Below are 16,124 nucleotides of genomic sequence, written 5' to 3' on the forward strand. Positions count from 1 at the left end.
GTTGAGGCTGGCGCCGGCCTCGGATTAGCGCCCAGAACCGAGGCCAGCGACAGTCGGCTCCGTCTGGCGTCCAGCCCCGGCGGCCGCAGCGGGGTGAGCAGGCAGGGACCGGGCAGGGTCCCGTGCCGGGGAGGTATCAGGTGTGTCACAGGTTGTCTCGGCGGTCTGTGGGACGGGGGTCTCTGGGACTGCCGGTGTCGGAGGAAGGCTGGGAGCCGTAGCGAAAGCGAGAGCGGCGGGGGCTGGAGCCGGGCTCTGGGGCCGTACTGCGGGAGTTGCCGGAGCGAGCACTGCGGGACCTGTCGCTCGCTCCTACTCCCCGTAAGACGCAGGAATGGCTGCTTTCCTTGCCAGCCCGGGGATGCTGCTTCTGCTGGTACTGCGGTACCGCAACCCCAGTGAGTGAGCACGGGCCTCCGGGAGCGCAGCCGCCGCGGGGACATGCGTGCTCGAGGGCCGGTTCTGCTCCCTCCGCTCTAGAGCCGTTCCTCGCTACTGCACGGGCACAGGGAACGACTCCCAGCACTGACACCCGCTCCGGTCACTGACTGGGGCATGTGCTCTGCTCAGCCACCGGTGGCTGGGAGCGGCCAGCCCCCGGATTGGGGGTCAGAGCTATGGCTCAGAGTGAGACTCCCCTTTGTCCCTGCATCCTTATCCTTGTAGCAAGCCTGCCACAAACCCGCTATGGGACATTGAGCAAGAAGCTCTGAGGGAAGGTGCAGATTGCACAGGCAGTGCAATGTTGCTCTTTCCTGCAGCCTGTGCTCCAGGACCTGCTCCAGGACAGCAAGGGTGCCATGCCCTTGAGATCCTGGTGCAGGCACTGCCCATCCCAAGTAGGCTCGCTGCAGCCCATCCAGGATCCTGAGGACCATGGGGCCCACTGGCTCCTGCTCTCCCACTGCCTGGGTGTTCAAGACACATTTCCCACTGGAGTGCCTTCATTTGCCAGATACCTTCCAGAGCGTGCTGCTCAGTGTGGGACCTGAGGCCATGCAGTGCTTCCTGGCCCTGCTGCACTGCTCCTGATACCAGCTGGGAGGTGGCCGGGGTGGATGGGATGGGGCAGGGCGTTCAGAGCACATGTGTGGTGATTGTGAAGCCTTGTGATGGAGGGGAAACCCGAGTGGTGCCTCTGCAGGAGGACAGGGCTGGGAGGTCAGTGGGGTGCTGAGTGCTGGGGTAAGAAGAAGCCGGAGCCACAGCTACAGCAGCGCACGTTTATGGGGTCTGACCTGACGCGTTGTGGGTTACAGGATGCAGCACATGCTGGGCACAGAGATCGCACAAGCTAAGGGGGACCTGGGTCCCAGAGCACTGCCGTGGTCCCGCTCAGTGCCGGAACTGCGGCAGCGGCGGCGGGATGCGGATGTCCTGCCCCTTCTCCAGCCGCCGCTCACAGTCTATCAGGTAGTTCACACCATCGATCACCAGCTGCACCAGTTCCACCTGCACAAGCACAGATGTGGTGACTGAGGGACCATCCTGGGAGCCACACCACTTGGCCACTCCCGCTGCATGCAGGGCAGGCACTGCCACTCCCAGCACCCACATGCTGGCCCCAGCACATGGCCCTGGGGCTGCATGGGCACTGTGGGCCCCTCATGCAGACACATTCCAGAACCTCCCTCCCCAGCTCTATCTGGCACCCACCTCTGACTTCCCCAGACGGTCCAGGTTCGAGATGTCAAAGACGCAGCCTTTGGCTGCAGTGTCCACACCACCCGTCCCACGCTTCTGTAGCCGGAGGTTCTCTAGGATCTTAGGGAAGCGGCTGTCCTGGTGCCCAGAGAAAGTGTCAGTGCTCAGCAGGACCAGCAACAGGGGAGTCAGGGCTCTGTGGCCGAATGCTCCCTGGTGTGGGCCCCTGCTGCTCACAGGCTCCTGTCAGTGGGGTCACCAGCCCTACCAGAGTGCTGCCCTAAGCACACCCAGGCCTCCCTGGCTAGGAATGCAGGCAGGGGCTGGACCCCACACCTCCTAGGGGAACCTGAGTGTGGCCCAGGGCTGGGTCCCATGTTGTCCTGCACCTTTGTGGCTGAGCTCCCCACAGTCCCAGCCTGGCTCACCACAAAACTGGCCATGGTAATACCTTGCTGAGCAGTGGCAGCTTGATGTGGACGCCTGCTCGCAGCCCCGTGCCCAGGTTAGAGGGGCAGGTCAGGATGTAACCCAGCCGCTCATTCCACATGAACTCCCAGCCTCGCTCCTGGATTAGCCGCTCCACCTGAGTCAGAGGCACAAGCAGTCGCTCAGCCCTGGCCAAGGCTCGCCCAGCAGAGGGCCAGCACCACAGGAGCTCTGCTTGCCCCTCTTTGCCTGTTTATGGGGCTGGCACAGCAGAAGCTGACACTCACCTCCTTTAGGCCCCGGCAGAACCGCTCAAAAACGCGCTTCATGTTGCCCCCCTTCTCCATGGAGATGATACGTGTGTGGTCCTCCTCATTGATCCAGATCAAGAAGGTCTTCTGGTGATTGTGCCTAGGGACAGGGCAGTGTTTGGCTGTGCTGGCAGCTTGCAGAGACCCTCTGCCCACTCAACTGTGCCCCTTCTGCCCCTGCCACTGTGCTACCAGTGCTGCCCTTGGTTCCCACGTGCTGAATGCACCAGTCTGGGCAGCCAGGGGATGCTCCTGGAGACAGGCCAGTGCCCATCCACATGTATCACTGCTGCTGATGGGAGCTGTCTCCAGTGCCCTGGGCACAGACGGGTGCCAGCATGGTGGTGACCCAGCCTGGACTGGAGATGGGAGCGTGGCTCCTGCACCGTGCAGGCAGTGGGAGGGGGCTTGTGAGGCATGGAGCGTGCTCTGGAGGGCTGGGCTAGGTGCAGCTGGAGCTGGAAACCATCTGTGCCCTGGAGATGTTTTCCATGTAAAGGCACGGCGTCAGCAAGGGTGGCATGGGCGGACAAGTGTGCCGGCTGTTGCTCTGCAGGAGCGTGGGATGTTGCATGGCTGTGCAAAGATGCTGGGAGGGAGCAGTGAGATGCGGCTGTGGCAGGGCAGGTTTGGTGTCACATAGAGTGTGCAGAAGCCAGGAGGAGTGCTGGGGATTGCCCAGGGAGCAGAAGGCAATCAGAGGTTTTTGGCAGCCTTAGAGTGCAAGGTGCTGCAGGATGGTGAGAGCAGGCAGGATTGGCAGCTGGTACTGGCTCCACAGTCCCTCTTGCCAGTACAGTGCTGTGTTTATGTAGGGAACAGTAGACTGCTGACAGTGATGCACGGAGCTCCCAGGTGAGGCCACAGAACCCATGGTGAGCACGGCCCAGGGGCACTGGTGCCATGTGCTAGGGTCTGTGGCGTGGCAAACAGGGGAAACATGGGTGGCAGGGCTGAGATGGATGGAGCAGTGCGTCCCCCCCCATTTCTGCCCTGCTGCCCGTTGCCAGGGCAGAACCTCACCAGATCCCTCGGGCGTCAGGCCAGTCCCGAGCCATTCCTGCTGCTGTCAGGAGCGGGGACACCGGCTTGTCAAAGAGGAAGTGGTCCTGGAAGGAGGCAGAGTTCATGGGCTCACCCAGGCTGCATGGCTGGAGCCTGGGCACCCTCACTTGTTCCAGTACTCCCTGTCGTACTGGTCCCATCTGCCATGCAGGAGATTCACCACAGCTCTCCCAGGCAGGGCACCCAGGGGCAGGAGCCCTTGCCTTCCTGGCCTGGGAGGCAGAAGGTTGCTGGTGCATAGCCCACCCTGTGCCAGGGGCTGGTGGGGCACCAGTTGAGTGCAACAAGACTGCCTTCCTCTGGGCATGGGCAGGGAAATGGAGGCAAGAGTCAGAGGCGGCCATGAGCTGCTGGGGCCCAGTTTGGGGAGCTCCTGGCTCACAAGGGCTGAGCAGCACTGTGTTGTTGGGCTGCCTTCCTAGGGCAGGGCTCCCAGTTGAAGACAGCAGAGCTGTAAAAAGAGGATGCAACCTGCCAGAGAGGCAGGGCCAGGAAGGAGTCCTGCTCTGCATGCACCCGGGGGGCTGCTGGGGAGCTGCGCTGACTCACATCAATGAGCTGCTGCTGCTCCGACTCGGTCATCTCGCTGAGGCGGTAGTAGCGGCCCGCCAGGTCCCCGGTGAGGCCGCTCAGGGCGTCCACAGCCACCTTCTCCACCTCGCGTCTCTCGGCACGGGTGCAGGCCGGCGGCAGGCTCAGGCCGCGGATGCTGCGCCCGGTCCGGACCCGGGACGAGAGCACGTAGCGCTCATCAAACTGGCCAAACTTTATCTGGAACAGACAGGAGCCACAGGCTGTTCATGGGCGGCCCTGGGGCTGTCAGGGCCCGACCCCAAGGCCCAAGGAAGGACACCCCGTGCAGCACCGCTGTCCAGCTTCTGCACCTTTGTGCAATCCAGGTCTGTGACGTGCTTCATGGTGCGGGGGTTGTATCCGTTGTGCCGCTCCTGAATCACAGGGTCAAACAGGTCGGCAAACACCTGGAAACAAGTGGGACAATGTACAGCAGACCCAGGGCTCCATGAAGCCCCTGCCACAAGCCTGGCAGGGCCACACTGCCAGTGTGGGGGACAGTGTGTCCTGCAGTGCAACGGCAATCCACAGGGCAAGTGGAGCAGGAGGCTGCAGGGCTCCAGCAACAGCTGCTCCAAAAGAGCCCTGTGTCCTGCAGGAGCACATGGAGGCTTTCCAGGGGCCTCTCCAGCTGCTCAGGCTGGGCGAGAGGAGGTGGGCAGTAATGACCCAGGCTGCTGGTTGTACCATGGGTACTGGGATTCCTCTGGATGCTGCAGGCAAGGCTCTGGCTGCCACTCACCTCATAGGTCTCCTCATCACCAGCTACAATGCCCACAGTCTTGATGAAGGGATGGCCAGGGTTGTCGACGCCAGTCTGAATGCACTGGTCCAAGGTCCAGCCATTTGGGGTTGCCTTGTCACAGAGCCTGGCGTAGATGGCTGGTGTCAGGTTGCTGGCCATGCAGTTGTTGTGCTTCCGCAGGTCGGGGTACTCAGCGCTGTGAGAGGAGACACCAAGGAGTTCTTTGGGACCAGGGGACCCCAGCACTTGTGCCTGTGCTCCACAGAGACTCTTGGTGCAGGTGTGGGCAGGGGAGCTCAGGGAGGAGTCAAATACTCTGCTTATCCACAGCAACTGGGAGCAGGGAGGGAGTTACAGGCCTTGCTGGGCAAGGGCAGGGAGAGGCCAAACCCAGGGCTGGCACTGAACCAAGACAAGAGTCCACAGGCAAATCTGGACCAGTCCTTAGGGAGTGGCTCCTTATCAAACACACAGCAGGGCCCCAGAGCGGGAGAACCTGCTGGGTGAGCAGTGGGGCCACGTGAGCCCATCCCCACACTGAGCTGCCAGGGCAGCTGGGCTGCAGAGTGGGGTCCCACTCCCCTTGTCCTCCCTGGGGCTGCCCTGATGCCAGCTCAAATGGAAAGAGGCTGCTCCTGGTCTGCTGATGCAGTGGGCAGGGGAGGGAGGACATGCAGTCTGCAGGGTCCTGGCTTGCTTGACCCCTGGACCCCTGCCCCCCGGATGCTGTGGGGCAGGAGATTGGCTGACCCTGATCTGCAGCCAGTGGGAACAGCACAGTCCCAGTGCAGTTTATTGTATTAGGGGGATGCTTTCCTCTAATCAGCTTAGAGGGAGGCTGTCTCTTGACCTCATTCCCACTTTAGACAGACTTTGTACTTGTTCTGCACTCACAGGGAAATTGGCAGGGCAGGACCCGCTGGCCTTGGCCAGTCTCTCTGGAGGGTGCCTCCACTCACCTTAGTGGGACGGGACCGGCCCTTGTCAGCCCAGGAGACCACACTGGTGGCTGGAGGGGGTCCTGCATTCCTGGGGACGCCCTTCTGAGAGATGCTGCTTTGGGGGTGACATAGCTTGGGCTGGGGGTCCGTGTGGAAGGAAAGGTGCCTGGGCTGGCACAGGTCTGGTCGTTGGAAGCAAGTCAGGCATCAGCACTAGCAGCGAGTCCTGGCACCCCCTGTGCTCGCTCCTGCGCTTGGGCTGAGTGCTCACACTGGGCATTGGCTGTGCTGCCAGCACCAATCCTGTGCTGCAATGCAGAGCCCTGTGGCTGCCACTGCCTCCTCCCCTGTGTCTGCAGGCCAAGGAATGTGGCCCTTCGCCCACAGCTTGGCTACTGCTCATGGCTTCCTGTGCTGTGCAGAAACAAAGGGAGCTAGGGCTTCCAGTGCATTGTGTGGGGAAGCACTAGCACTGCTGCCTGGACCAGCAGAAGGAGGCATTTGCTCCAGACAAGAACTGGTCCCAGGGTTGAGGGGGCTGAGGGCTGCTCCCAGCCCACACACACACACCTGTGCCCTGTTGAAATGATCCAGACAAGAAGCTGACGTGCCATGCATGGGATGCAGCCTACCCTGGCCTCCCTCACTGCTTCTGCCCCTGTCATCTGCTGGCCACAGTCTCCCCTGAGTGACATGCTTGTAAAAAAAGCATTTGCTGATCAGAATGGGACCCTTGGGCAGGTTCCTCCACTGCTCCAGCATGGTCATGCTGCTGGGCATGCCGGGACCACTTGCTGTGCTTTCTGTGTCACAGAGGATGCCCGGGAGCAGTAGAGGTCCCCAAGGAAAGCCAGCTTACTCCCAGCAGGCAGGAGAATGCTACAGGTTGAAGCATGCTGTCTGCCACAGCTGTCTACACCTTCCCTGAGGTGCTCAGCATGCAAACCGTGGGACTCCAGGCTCCTGCCTGCAGGTGCTGTGCCTGCTGCAGAGCTGACTGAGCACCTGGTTGGAGTGCACCCACCCCAAACAGCCCCAGACCACAGCCAGCAAACTGGGGCAACCTCTCTTCAGCTTTTCTAGAGCACCTGAACTCGGATGGGTGTTGCCAGGAGCAGCTGGGTAATGCTGGGGTGAAGGTCCTGAGCACCTGGCGCTGTGCTCGCCGTGGTGCCACAGAGCTGCTGGGGGAGGCTGTATCCAGGCTGGCACTGGAGGGCTCTGGCAGTGGCACCACACTCCCACCATGTGCTCAGGGTGTCCACGAGTCCTCTGGCATAGTGTAAGGATGATGCTGCACCCAGGCTGCTTTGACCCCTTGGGTTTGGTCCCCAAGGCTGGTTTTAAAATTATGACAATTTCAGCACCATCTATTTTGTTCCCACAAAAATTTTTTTTTGTGCCACAGCACCAAGTGATATCTTAAAAGTCTTTTCCAAGCCCAGTGATTCCATGATTGCACGGTTCTGTGGTACTGTGGCTCCTGCCCAGCTGCAGAGGCTGGAGGCGAGGATGTGTGCCAGGAGTGCAGCTCAGCCCTGGCGCCCACGCTGTCCTGTGCTCACCTCAGCCTGCCGTCCTGCCCCTGACCTCGGGCTGCAGCTGCCCTCTCTGCCCTTGAGCAGGCAGGTGCCTGACCCAGAGCAGACCTGCTCAGCAGCCAGCAGGGATTATTGCTCCATTGTCCACTGACTGGGCAGCTTCTCCACAAGTGACAACCACCTGCACCTCCCCACAGCTCTTCACCTCTAATGTGGCAGCCGCCAGTGCCCTTCCTGGCATCACCGGCCTGAGGAGCCCAGGCAGTCGCAGGCACACGTGGCCTCTGGAGAGGTGTGGGGGTGTGTGGGGTGAGCAGCAGAGCCTGTGTCATGGCATGGAACTGGCAGCTGGCAGGCAGCCAAGCACGAGGCTTGCTTACGCAGGGAGGAAGGGGCTTTGCAGGGAGCCCCATCGTGGTGGCCCAAATGATGGGCCATGCCTATCACAGGACCCCTGTGACAGAAGGCAGGGGTGGCAGTGCCTGTGCCCTCCCAGCGTGGCCATCCATACCACAGGGTCTCTGAAAGGAGGCTGCAGAGTGTTGCTCAGACCCCTCAGGGCTGCCGCCAATGTCTCTCGGTTTTTAACTTAGAGATTGGAGGGGCAAAATCCTCGGGCAAGTCAGCTGCCGAGTGAGGGATTGCAGCTCACTCCTAGGGTTCCATCCAGGTGCTTTTCAAGTGTCAGCACTGTCACAAAACGATTCCTAACGGAACAGAACCCCCCAGGAAGCTCATTTTAGAGCTTCTCAGCCACAGCCTCACCTTGACTTCATCCCCTCCTGACCTATGTCTGTGTCTCTGCAGTTGTTCGGAAAGCAGGAAAACATCCCCCTCTTGGGAGGTAAATAATCAATAACATCCGGCCTTTGTAATTCTATTAACTCAGTCAATTTCTGTCCCCGATTTTCTGTAGCCCAACGCAGCTTGCCAGAGCCCCAGTGCCAGCTCCTTGCGAGCCCTCCACATGCCCAGGGTTCCCAGTCTGCAATGCAGCACAGCAACACACCGCTCTGACTGTCGGCATTTGGTGCAGGGATGGCAGCAGCTGCTGGTGTTCAGAGCAGCAACGTGCTGCCTCCTTCCCACCCTGCTCCTTCCCTGTGCACAGTCTCTGCTGGTGTTGGGATGGGCAGGAAAACTCACTCCTCGTTTTCCTGGCCTGCCTCTAGGATGTGCTAAGCCAAGCAGCTGTTGCCAGCACAAGGACTGGCTGGTGGCCACCACATCCCTCTCCCCTTCTGGCCCTTGCCCCGTTCCCACTGTGCCTAGCCCTTGTGAGGCACAGGTAGTTACTGTGCCCAGTCCTGTGTGGCACCGTGCTGCTCTATGGTCCTCAGGGCTGGCCGCACAAACACTGGGCAGGACAAGCCTCTGTCTCCTCCACCCCACTTGCCATGGCAAGCCATGGTGAGTGGAACCATGAGAATGTGAGGCACTTGGCCCTCCTGGGCTTCCTGGGGCAACAAAGAGCCGTTTGGAGGGGAGCGATGTGAAAGCTTCTGGTCTAGAGCTTGAACCTTAGCATTGTGCTGCAGCTGTGACACTTATCTGGCTTAAGGGATCAGGCGCTGGGTGTGCAAATAGAGCCAGGGCTCTTGCAGAGCCAGCATTACCTCAAAAGCACCCCTAAGCCAGCCTGTGGCTGTGTATGTGCCCACTTGGCCCAGCTCAACCCTGTGCCCACCTCCCACAACTCCTGACTGCACATCTCATTGTCATCCAAAATCCACACATGGGGCTGTTTGCTCAGCATCCACAGGCCCCTCCAGCTCTCCCTTTAAAAACTGGCCCAGAGAGGGAAGAGGCAGGACCTGCCAGCAAAGCTTTTCTTTTCAATAGAGGAGTCCCTGTCCCAAAGGGAGGCACGTGGGAAGGCTGGTACAGCCAGATGAGGTCGGGCCAGGGGGCTGCTCTGACACCAGCTCCCACAGTTAGAAATCCTCGGTGTTCTGCCAGCAGGACAAAATGGACCCTTTGCTCCATCCCGTTCCTACCAGGACATTGGCAAAGTCTCCCTGGCTTCTCTTGGGCCGAGCCTGGGGTATGTCCCCACTGGCACTGGCGGTCCCAGCACTGCTGTCTCCCAAACAACCCCAATCTCTGCCCTCCAGTCATCGCGGGAAGTCCCCCGGGACCCCAATCGTACTGTCAAGCATTTGTCCCCTCCCGCTCCCCCATGTCCCCGGCTGCAGCGGCTCGTCCTGGTACTCTGGGACCACCCAGGGCAGCTGGCAGCTCGGGGCTCCCTGCCCGGACCGCAGCGCCCCGAGCCAACCCCCGGACACGGGAATGTGCCCGGGCGGCCCCCGCAGCCCTCACAGCCCCTGCCGGCGCGGGTCCCGCCAAGGAGGCCCGCGGCAACCCCGAGGAACCCCGCAGAGCCGGGACCCGCGCTCCCTGGTCCCTGCGGGACCGCACCCGGCCCGCGGCTGTGCCGGTGTCCTTGTGCGCCTCGGGGACCGGCGGGGCCGGTGACCAGCAGCCCGAGGTTGATCCATCCAACGCGGCTGAGCCCCTGCGGCCGCTCCGTCCCCCTCCCGGCCCGGGGCCCCGGGGCCGGTTCAGGGCCTCCCGGTCCTTCCCGCCATGGACGAGCGGCGTCCATCGCGCCGTCCCCACGAGCTGCCCCGGGACCCGCCGCCCAGGCTCGAGCCGGGGGGCGGCCGCCGCGCCCGCCCCCGGTGCCGGTGCCGCAGGGATCGTCCCCGCCCGTGCGCCCTCGCCGCCCGCGCGCATTACCTGGGCGGGTATCGCCGACGCTGACGGTCGCCCGCGCTGACCGAGTCCCGGGCGAGTAGGAAGCCGGCGGCGAGAGAGCCGGCGCCCACCATGGCCAGGAGGCCGGCGGAGCGGCGAGAGGAAAGAGCGCGGGCGAAGGTGCTGGCCATGTCGGAGCGGCGGAGCAAGCGCGCCGGGGCGGACAGCGGACGTGAGGGGAATGGGAACGGGAATGGGAATGGGAACGGGAGCGGCGGCGGGGCGCGCGGGGGCGGAGAGCCGGCGGGGCACGGGGGGGCCTAGCGGCACCGCCACCTGCTTGGCTGCCCCGCCCCGCCCCGCCCCATCGAGGCTGCCGCCGCTTTCAGCACCGCTCGCCGGACAGCGCCGGAGGGGCGGCTGCGCCGAGACCGGCCGGCTCCACACCTGGACCCGCTCCTCGGAGCCCCTCGCCGCGCCCTGAGGCGGGTCGGCGCCGCCGGGTCAAAGTTCGTCCACCTGAAGCCGGGAGCGGCGACCGCGGCTCCTCGACGGGATGCGGCCCGCGATGGGTCGCGGGGTCGGGGGGCCTGTTCTCGCCGGTCACCAGCCCTCCCGCAGTGCCCGCCACACCGACGGGGCCGCACCGGTGGGCCCCGGAAGTGCGCTGCGTTCGCTACCGCAGAACCCCGAGGGACGGGAGCTGCTGGCGCAGACTTGCGCTGCTCTGGGACACGGGAAGCGGCCGCCCGGTAGAACCGTGCGCCCAGCCCGGTACGGCCGCTGCGGCCGCCTGTCCCCCCGGTGCAGGCGCGCGCCTGCCGTTACAGCACGGGCCCGGCGTGGGGCCCGCGCCCACGTGCGCCCGGCCGCGCCGCATCTCCCGCAGCCGCCGCCAGGCGGCGCCATGCCGTGCCCGCTCGCGTCCCGGCCGGCCCGCCTCCTCCGCGCCGATTGGCTGCCTACGGCCGTCAGCAGACGGTGATTGGCCAGCGGCAGAGCCCGCAGCGCAGGGTGCGCTCGGAGGCCGCAGGTGAGCGGAGCGAAATGGCGGCGCCTGGCGTGGCGCCCCCTGCTGCCGCCGGGGGGGCAGGGGCGGCCGAGGGGCCGGGGCCGGGGAGCGAAGTGAAGCAAAGCGCAAGGCGGGGAGGGGTAGGGCGGCCGATCGCGCCGCTGCTGGGCCCTGTTTGTTGGCGGCTGTCGGGGAGCGCCAGGTGGGCGGCGGCGGCGGCTCCACGGCGAGACGCGGCCCGGTCCCGTGCCGCCCCCCCGGCTCGCCGCCGCTCGCCTGTGCCCGCCGGGCCCGGGTCCGGCCTCGGGCGGCGCGGCAGCTCCGCCCGACTCGGGCGCAGCGCCGGGCCAGGCTCGTCCAGGCCGCTCGGGGCCTGTGCGTGCCGGCGCGGGGCTGGTGCCTGCCCGCTGTCCGGGCAGCGGCGGCTCGCCCTTTGCGGGGCTGCTTGAGGTCGCGCCGCTCTCCGGGCCCGGTCCTGGCTCCCGCCTGTGCCTCTGCCCCGCTCTCCGGGGCCGCTATCTCTCCCGAGCCTGGCGGGCCGGTGTTTGTGAAGCCGCCAGGGTGTGCGCGGGGTAGAGCGGCGGCAGCCCCCCGCAGTAAACCCTCAGTGACAGCGGCCGTGTCGGAGGAGTTCCCGGTGCTGAGGAGTTTCACGCTCTACAGGTCCCACGAGTGTGATTAAATATTTCGTTACGAGCAGCGTCAGACGCGGCGGGGCCTCGCCGCCGTGCGCACGCACCGCTCGGTGTGCGGGGCAAACCGAGAGGCTGCCCGGGGCTGCCTCCGCTCCGCCCTCCGCGCTCGCAGCCCGCGGGGCGTTCGGCTCCCCGGCAGCGCTGCTGGCATCCGCCGGGCACCGCTGCGCCTGCCTGCCTGTGAACACGCCTGTACTACCAGAACAGAGGCATTGCCCTGATACTACATGTCCAAATAGTTTTAATTATTAGCCCTAGGATAGGTGATGTTTGTGTTCTGAAGCAATAAAGTGCCCATGAGAGGAGCACAGCTTTCACCATTTTAAAGAATGGAATTAACCTTAGTGCAAGCAGCCCTTGTAACAGTGGAAGTAACTCTCCGTGTGTCATTGGTCATGCAGAGGTGTATTAGTGGTCATGCATGCAAAGGTACTTCACTGCTCAGGGCCTAAGCTTTCAGGGTTGGTTTTCTTTGGTCTGGTTGGTTGGTTGTAGGGCCGTCAGTGGTTTCAGATAGTTCTACAAGACATTGTCAGCATAAGTGTTTTAAAATGCCAGCTGTGTGTATTTTTAGAAGTCGTGATCCTGCATGTACTTGACCTGGCTTGGCTAGGCTGTGGGTCTCTAAGTTGGATCATGCTTTCAGGCTTTTTGCTTGCCAGGGTAATCCCAAATTCCTGCCACTGGCAGTGGTATAAGTCACGTTCCTGTCTGTCAGCCCAGCACTACAGGCACTGCACCTGCATCTGCACCTTGTGTTTAAAAAATGAAATGAAACAAAACCCTGACATGCAAGCCCACTCTTTGATTGGTTAATGCCACGCTGAGTACAAAATACAAGACCTAATCACATATTCTCACCTTAAATGCCTGGTACCTCAGAAGCAGGGCACAAAGAATTTCTTTACTCTATTAGCACCCTTATCTGAACAGCACCAGAATGATCTGCTGGGGAAGAGGAAAACAATTTCCTATATGGTTTCTTATCTCTAATACAGCGCAGTCCAGGGAGCTGAAACAGTCCCAGGCCATCAGAGGCAAGGTCTGTGGCTCCATTTAGGGTTGTGTGTCAGCAGATTTGGATTGCTGATGGGGTAATTTTGGTAACCTTTGGTATGACTGTGCAGCAGATCACAGCTGCCCTTCTTGCAAGTGCAGCAGGAAAGTCTCCGGGTGTAGCGACTGGCATGTAGTTTTTCCTGTGTGAAAAGTGTGGGCTGTGTGCTGTGCAGGACCCTGTAAGGGTTCTGTGATGGCATTGCCACCCTGCTGGCATATGGGCCCTGTGCCAGTTCAACACTAGAGCTGGCTCAGGTATGGTGGGCAAACTTCCTGTCACTGTCCTTAGATACCAGAATAGAACTCCGCTTGCCTGTGTCTATTTAAGAGCAACAGTCTGAGTTTTTAATGCCTTAGTTGTGCCTGTAGCTAAAAGTTCTGTTCATCAAGAGTCTGTAGTTGTTTGGTATAAGTCTATGGTAAGGAATGTACTTTTAAGAAAAACTAGAAGAAGGTTCCAGTTAACCCTCCCCTCACACCTGAAATCATGAGGCTTTCCTTATTAACATCATGGGCACACCTGTGCTATCAGTGGCTGTCAGCTTCAGTGAGGCTCTGAGGTTTTACTTGATGTGAGTATGATGTGTCACGGCCTTGAAACAGAGCTACAGAGCAAGGAAGAGGCTTTGTCTGTGGGGTAGGAGGAGGAATATAGAGAAGTTGTTGCTTTCTGAGTTCTTGGGGCAAAGGTTTTCCTGCTGCTTATCTGTTTTTTTTCCAGGAGGGAGGGGAGATTAAGGGATTGGAGAAAATAACCCTCTACCTCCTTCTGCTTGGTTTGCTTCACTTCATTAAATCATCAGCCTTCAAGCTGATGGTATACCTGCCAGGGGTTCATTCTGCACTGGTATGCTGAGGCAGCAGGACACAGGCGTGAGAACAGTTCCTGAGTATGTTGGGAATGCTACTCTTGTCCTCCCCTGGAGATAGCAGGGCTATGTGGAGTGCACAGTAAATGCCTCTAGAGCCTGGTCTGCCAGCCCTGTTCCTCCCACTAGCAGCGAGCACTGATGGTGAGTATCAGCTCTGACTCGTGCTGCTCCAGGTGTTTCAGTGCCAGGTGTGTGCTGTGCTTTGAGGGTTTTGTGGCAGCAGCAGCACTGGGCTTGGTGCATGGGACTGGGATGGAGGAGATCGTCCTTGGTGTGGTATGTACAAAGTCCAGGCTTGCTGTGTCCCCTTGTGTGGTTTCTGTTGGGTCGATGTCTGCTCCCCCAGTGGATCCTTAAGCAGGAGGAATGCTTTTGGCTACTTTATAATAAGGAAAAGCACAGTGAAAGACGCCTGCTTGACGCTGGGTGGAGCTTAGGCCAACGGTGAACAGCTGTGTCCTTGGCATGGCTAGGTCAGTTGAATGGTGTGTTCAGACTCTGTCTCCTCTGAGGCTGCTCTTGTAGGTGACACTGGAGGACATGATCCTTTCCTGGTGTTTCTAACTCATAGCATATATTCAGCAGCTGGTCAAAGGAGGTGATTGTTCCATTCTGCACTGGTCACAGCACTAAGCCTGTCTAAGTTGAAGAAGCCTGTGGACAATGCTCTCTGGCACATGGTGGGGTTTTTGGGATGTCTGCACAGGGCCAGGAGCTGGACTCAGTCCTGATGGATCCCTTCCAACTTGGTGTATTCTGTGTTTCTGTGCCAGCTTGCAAACCCAGACATCCTGACCTGTTACCCAAACTGTTGCTGATGCTCCCTCTGTGTCGTCTTTCCCTGCCATAGAGTTTTCACTTGTTTTTCCTCCTCCCTGCAAACTCCTTCACCTCTCAAACTGTTCTCCCTGTTACTGTAGGTCTTCTTGAGCTGAAAGGATGAAAATTGGCAATTGGAAAATCACTGTCACTGACCTGAGCTTTATCCTGACTTCTGGAGTCCCAGTTGATGTTGTTGGGCATATGAGTCTGCAAGAGTGTCCCCTGTCCATGGTTTAGGCAGCGGTTGGACATGCATCACTGTAAGGGTTACATGATTTCAGTGCTGGTGGTAACGCTTTCCCAGTGCGAGAGGGTTAATTGCAAAATGGAGCTGCTTATCTAAATTGATCCAGAATTCCAAATCCCCTCCCACACTGAGAATGTCTTCTTGTTCCCCGTTTTTGTGCTGGGCAGCACTGTCCCTGGGTTCCCTCATGCTGGCTCAGTCCCTGCCCTCCCCACATCGTTTGCTTCACCGTGCAGCTGCCTCTGACCCCTCTCCCTTTTGCACTCTGTGATTCCAGAGCGGGATGGTCGCCCACCAAAGCTGCAATGTCGTCCCTGACGACCTCCAGTGAGGGAGAGAACTCTGCTCCCAGGTTTGTTCTTGGTTCCAGAGATGATGAGACAGAATTTCTGGGATCAAACATGAAGACAGACGAAACTGATTTCTTTGAAGATGACGAAGAGGAGGAGTCGGTAAGGAGGTCCCAGCATTCTGGGCTGGAGCACCTGTGTGGGATCCCTGGGTCTCAGCCAGGTTTTGCATGGTTACTGCTGGGGCTGCAGGTAGTTGGGACTGCAGGGGACACGGCAGTGGCATTGATGACAGGACACATTACATCATGCTGCTATACTCACTGCCTCGGGAAATCCAGCTTTTTTGCTTGCAGATCTGATTTGAGAAAACTAGATGATTCCTTTGTTCTAGAGACTTAACCTCACACTCCTGTAAGTCTTTCTGTTTCACCAGGGAAATTTTTGGGGAAAACTCTGGCATGTGTGAAAAGGGCAAAGGTGTCTCTGCAGAGAGGAAACATTCATTTTTTCTATAACCTCCAGGAGCAGGATGCAGAAAAAATGATCTCTAGCTCCTGACTGCTTTTGGCCCCTATTCAGTGTTATATTAAATGCTACTAAACTGATCTCTGTCTTCCTCTCTGTCAGCCTCCGGAACGGCAGATCGTGGTGGGAATCTGTGCCATGACCAAAAAGTCCAAGTCAAAGCCCATGACACAGATTCTGGAACGTCTGTGTAAGTTTGAGTACATCACAGTGGTGATCATGGGGGAAGACGTTATTCTGAATGAACCGGTAGAAAACTGGCCCTCTTGTGACTGCCTGATATCCTTCCACTCCAAAGGTAACACATCTCTAGCAGTCCTTAGCCTGCTTGAGCTGTGGGCAAGGGATTTTCCTTTCAGCCCTCCCCTCTGTCCTCACCCTGTATTTCAGGATTCCCCCTGGATAAGGCAGTTGCTTATGCCAAGCTGTGCAAACCATTTCTGATCAACGACCTTGATATGCAGTACTACATCCAGGACAGGTGGGTGTCTGTGAGACACTAAAGCCCTTTCCCTCTTCCTCTGATTCTTCTCAGCATGCTGTGGAATTCTAATTTTTCTGGTCACAAAGGAGTGAGATGAGGAGGAAGGGGACCTTAGCAGTGGCTTTTTGGGGTTTCTCTAAAGCGTGGAGGGGAATGGCTTTGAGGG

At 59.9% G+C, this 16,124-nt stretch overlaps 2 protein-coding genes across 2 annotated transcripts in view; one reads left to right on the forward strand and one right to left on the reverse strand.

Moving 5' to 3' along the window:
* The first annotated feature begins 52 nt into the window (after window positions 1-52).
* The window catches only part of PPIP5K1 (diphosphoinositol pentakisphosphate kinase 1), a 53,010-nt gene continuing 36,938 nt past the window's right edge, over window positions 53-16,124 (forward strand). The window contains exons 1-5 of the mRNA XM_058811376.1: window positions 53-140; window positions 14,508-14,669; window positions 14,934-15,108; window positions 15,577-15,772; window positions 15,865-15,955. Of these exons, the coding sequence (XP_058667359.1) occupies window positions 14,962-15,108; window positions 15,577-15,772; window positions 15,865-15,955 (434 nt within the window). The 5' untranslated portion in view covers window positions 53-140; window positions 14,508-14,669; window positions 14,934-14,961. The remainder of the gene's footprint in view (window positions 141-14,507; window positions 14,670-14,933; window positions 15,109-15,576; window positions 15,773-15,864; window positions 15,956-16,124) is intronic.
* On the reverse strand, window positions 1,218-10,278 carry CKMT1A (creatine kinase, mitochondrial 1A). The gene is made up of 9 exons (XM_058811378.1): window positions 9,992-10,278; window positions 4,765-4,963; window positions 4,334-4,429; window positions 3,999-4,220; window positions 3,408-3,493; window positions 2,361-2,484; window positions 2,096-2,230; window positions 1,657-1,782; window positions 1,218-1,452 (listed from the first exon to the last, which is right to left on the reverse strand). The coding sequence occupies exons 1-9, from the start codon at window positions 10,138-10,140 to the stop codon at window positions 1,336-1,338; spliced, it is 1,254 nt and encodes a 417-aa protein (XP_058667361.1). The 5' UTR covers window positions 10,141-10,278; the 3' UTR covers window positions 1,218-1,335.

This window comes from Ammospiza caudacuta, chromosome 10 (genome assembly GCF_027887145.1).
Source record: "Ammospiza caudacuta isolate bAmmCau1 chromosome 10, bAmmCau1.pri, whole genome shotgun sequence".
Classification (NCBI taxonomy): Eukaryota; Metazoa; Chordata; class Aves; order Passeriformes; family Passerellidae; genus Ammospiza; species Ammospiza caudacuta.